General features: G+C 57.8%; 1 protein-coding gene across 1 annotated transcript in view; it reads left to right on the top strand.

Annotated features, from left to right (window-relative positions):
- The window catches only part of GRIK3 (glutamate ionotropic receptor kainate type subunit 3), a 251,165-nt gene that overhangs the window by 206,687 nt on the left and 39,979 nt on the right, over positions 1-4,499 (top strand). Inside the window, exon 10 of the mRNA XM_006158576.3 lies at positions 4,115-4,318. Within this exon, the coding sequence (XP_006158638.2) occupies positions 4,115-4,318 (204 nt within the window). The remainder of the gene's footprint in view (positions 1-4,114; positions 4,319-4,499) is intronic.

Below are 4,499 nucleotides of genomic sequence, written 5' to 3'. Positions count from 1 at the left end.
GCTCTTCCATGCGCTCATGAAAAATTCATCTGCCCAAACCTCAGCTCACACACCGAGAAAACACACCCGACTCGCTCCTGGGGGCCTGCGTTTGAAGGTTCAGGGTTCTTCTGGCTGCTGATGTGAGCGGCGTTGTCGGCGTGTGTGTGGGGGTGTGTGGGGGTGTGGAACCAGCTATGCACAGGGTCTGGATACACACTGTGACCCACATAGACCCTCTGCACTCAGCAACAGGGGAAAGAGAGGCCAAGGCCAGGCTGTGGGCTGAGAGAAGCGTCTGAGGCAGGGGCCATCCCCTGCTCCTCCTGCTGGGAGAGCAGGACTCCTGATGCACTCACCTGGCTCTGACTGGTAGGTTCAGGGTCCTTGGCTTCAGTGATGGGACATCCAGGGACGTAGTGTGTGTGCCAGTGCGTGCAGGTGTGGGCAAGGGGCCCCAGCCGGAAGGGCAGCTTGGGAACACCCCCCTTTAGGTACTAACCCTGGATCCTTCCCCACCTGGGATAGCCCTCGGAGCCCTCCTCTCCAACCCCACTGTTCTGTCACTGGGAGAAGCTTGGCACTTTCACGCCAGTTCCGTGATCACAGAGAAGCCAGACCGAGGGCCCCGGCCACGGAAGTTGGGAAAGGTTATTTTTCCGGACCCCTGTTTTCTGTGACTTGTTGAAGAGAAATATTACCCTGCTCCGGCGGCTGTTCTCCGGAGCAATAGGAGAGCGTGAAGTTATGAAATTGAGGGCACCTTCACTGAGCAATCGATTAGCAGCCGAGAGAGCTTGTGAATTGGCTGTCTGGACATTTCCAGTAATAAATTGTGAAATAGTCCATGAATAAGTAGTTGGCGGAGTTCAGAATTACCCCCTAGGAAATGTTGCAGGTCTAGAGACACATTACTAAGGCGAGCACCATTTTAATGCTCTGGGCTTTGGCTGTTAAATATGTATGCCATCCGCAAAGCACTTCCCGAAATTAATGGCATTTTACAGCTGCTCCGAAGGCAGCGTATTTATATGGAGATGTATAGATTCTGGGGCTGTGGTGGCTTCACAAATGAAGTGCTAATTTTAGAGGATAGGCCGGGGAGGGGCGTGCAGAGAGGGTCAGGAAGCGAGCTATCTCGGGGACCTCTCCCGACATGGTTTTCTGCTACCCGTCCTGATTTCTCACCTTTGGCGACATTGGGGATGGCCTCTAGGCTGGAAGGGTCACTGTGGTAACAGGCTAACCAACACACGGGAAGAAGACGGTAGTAACAGTAATAATAATAACAGTAACGGCAGCCGACATTTGCCAGGGGGCATATTAAGTGCTTTTAATAGATTGATGCGTTTATCCCCGCGATGAGGAGGGTTCCGTTCTTTTCCCCACTTTACGGAAGGAGGTAGATTTTACCCAGGAATCAATGTGTAGCTGGCAGGTGCCCTGGGAAAGATGGCACCTTCTCTCTCGTGCGTCCCTTGAGCCCAAGTCAGGGTCAGCAGGTCCAGTGATGCAGGTGGTTCACTGCACAAGAGCATCGACCAAGGATGCACCGGGGCTGAACCATCTCGGACCCTGTGCTGGGGCCCGGGGGAGCACCGCCCGAGATTAGCGTGCACTGAGGCGGTGTGTGGGCCAGCCGAAGCCCTCTCTGCTCTGGTACCCGCTGCCCCTCGGCCCCACCTAGACTCTTTTCTGCAGTGCTGTTGAGCTGCCTGCCAGGTTGGAGGGAGAGGGAGGGAGGCACTGAGGCTTAGCGTGGTGGTGGTGTCGAGGCTGAAGCTCCAGCTCTCTACAAAGAGACAGAAGTGGCTTCTCCAAATCCCTAGTGTCGGGAGCCCCTTGGGATTCAGACTTCCCCAACTCCTTCTCTGAAGCATCTGAGGGCGACTGAAGGGCTGGAGCAGTCCTGGGCAGTGTGGGATGTTGAGAGGCCATGTTGCTGGGGTAAGGGTCAAAAAGTTGAGTGCACCCACCGCAGCAGGAGGACGGCAGGAAGCTGCCAGTGGGTTCTGCTCCTGAGGACCACTGATGTGGGTCCTTGCCAGGGCCCGCCCCACCAGGTGAGAGCGTGATGAGACACCTCCGTGACCGGGTAGGAGTGCGCTTGAGCGTGGGCACCTGACCTGGCAGCTCACGGCGAAGGCTCATGGCGTTCTGAGCCATGACGGTGCCGAGGTGGATGGGGAAGGTTGGCAGGAGGAGGCTGAGGAACCCCAGGCAGGAACAGGACTGGGGCCTGAGGAAGGAAGCCCAGGTAACTTGGGCATGGAGTGCAGCTGTGGACTGAGCGCCAGATCTAGAGAGGCAGATGAATTCCGGAAGGCCTGGCCCCAAGGAATAGAGGGAAGCCACGCCAGGCAGAGGTGACGGGGAAGGGCTGGGACTGGAGTCCTCCAAACCGCAGTTCAGCTCCTGTGTGACGTGGGGCACCTTAGTGACCTTCTCTGTTCCCTCACCCCTCAAATGGGGATGATGACACCTCTCTTACAAGCAAGCGGGTTTGAAATCAAACAGCCTGTGACAAAGGCCAATGCCCTGCACATTGTAGGAACCCAACAAATGTGGGGGTTTCTAGGAGTCCACCTTGTTCATCCCAGGCTCAGGGTGGGGACTTACAAGTGGGGCTAGGTGGCTGGACCCGTGGAAATGGACTTGCAGGTGATCTGGACCCTGGAACCACCGCGGGCCTGGGTCTTGCCACCTAAGAGCCCGCAGCACCTCAGCCGTGTCAGGCCGGACGAGCTCAGCAGCTTCTCGCTGTTCTTCTGCCTCTCCTCGCAGGTACCCTTTGCAGGGTTGCCAGGGTGAGGTCCTAATTGACAAATCAGACAGCCATGCCCCAGTCTAAGCCTTTCACTGACACCCCATCACCTGGAGAGGGCGGAGCCTGGCATAGACAGGTGACTCTGGCCCCATAGCCACCTTAAGGTGCCCACCAGGATGAGGCGCCCGGGGGACTCAGGGCATCCCACTTCCCTCCATGCCATCCAGGTGGGCACGCAGGTCCCCCCCACCCCCGTCCTCGTGAACAGGTGGGATTCATCATTTTAAGTGGGATTAATACCTACTCCGGAGAGCCCACGGTGAGGTTGAACGTGGCGGCAGCGGCTCTGTCTGCAGAGCTCCGGGGTGCTGCTGTGCTCTGTGTTGGGCCCTGTGTGGCACCGTCCCCCTTCTAATTTCTGAGAGCCTGACAGCCACCACAAGTGCAGGCTGTCACCATTACCAGCGGTCACTCGCCCGGCAGCTCCTGAGACAGGACTGGAGAGACCCTCGCAGAGGGAGCGGCTGCAGGGACTCTGTAGGTTGAACCTTCAAACAAGTTGGGAGAAATTAAGAAGGGAGTGGCTGCAGTGGCCCCAAGCATAAGTGGGCGTCAGAGTCCCGGGCAGCCACCGAAAGCAGACTGCCAGGCCCCACCAGGGTTCAGTTAGATCTGCGTGGCACCCAGGAATCTGCATTCTGACAAGTTTCCTGGTGATGCTGATGCGGATCCTCCCGGTCCAGGACCCACACGCTGAGACCCTGGCCTGTGTGCTAGTGCAGCAGAGAGGACGTGGGCTTCGGAATCATCTCGGGTTCAAATCCCCGTCCCACCACTGCTGGCTCTGTGCCCGCTAGGCAGTGGAATCAGCCAGTACCTACTGAGCTCCCACCTGTGCCAGGGCCTCTCCGTAGGCAGCCGTTGGTGGAACACCCCGACTCCCGGGGGAGGTGCTTTCCCTCCCCTGACTGCACCGCCATTCATCTAAGCTACCCCACGTGTTCTTGTAAAAACAAGAGGTCGGGGCCACAAGTGGCATGGAGGTTAAGGGGGCTGGATCCACGTGGCTGGCTATGTGGTTCAAGTCCTGGACCCTGCAGCTTGAAAATCTCTCTGGGTACATGTGCATGTGTGTCCAAAATCCTGAGAGAGGAAAGGAGGAGAAGGGATTGGAGCATGGGCATCCCCCCGGGGAGTGATCACTCGCTTTCCCTCTCTCTCCCGCTCTCAGTCTCTCTCCAGCGAGCACACAACCTAACAGCAAAAAATTAAAATAAATTTTAAAAACCAAAAACAAGGTTAGAGGTCCAGCCCACACCAGCCTCCCCGCCCCCAGCCCCTGTCATCTCCACCCCGTCTGTCCTGCAGGAGGAGCCCTTTGTCATGTTCCGGAAGTCCGACAGGACCCTGTACGGGAACGACCGGTTCGAGGGCTACTGCATCGACCTGCTCAAGGAACTGGCCCACATCCTGGGCTTCTCCTACGAGATCCGGCTGGTGGAAGACGGCAAGTACGGGGCGCAGGATGACAAGGGCCAGTGGAACGGCCTCGTGAAGGAGCTCATCGACCACGTAAGCGGAACCGGGGGCCAGGACCCCAGGGGTGCACAGAGGCCCCAGCAGACCAGGGTCCTGGGGGTAGGGGCAGGAAGGGCAGTGATGACCTTGGGGCTTGGGAGAGACCCCATATGAAAGAGGGTGCCCCAGTTCTCCTGGCCCTGCCTCGCTTATGATCCCCAACTCCAAGACTTGC

Source organism: Tupaia chinensis, unplaced genomic scaffold, assembly GCF_000334495.1.
Source record: "Tupaia chinensis unplaced genomic scaffold, TupChi_1.0 Scaffold000604_1, whole genome shotgun sequence".
NCBI classification, from domain to species: domain Eukaryota; kingdom Metazoa; phylum Chordata; class Mammalia; order Scandentia; family Tupaiidae; genus Tupaia; species Tupaia belangeri.
Note: the sequence above shows the minus strand (reverse complement) of the source record. Positions and strands in the feature narration are given on the sequence as shown.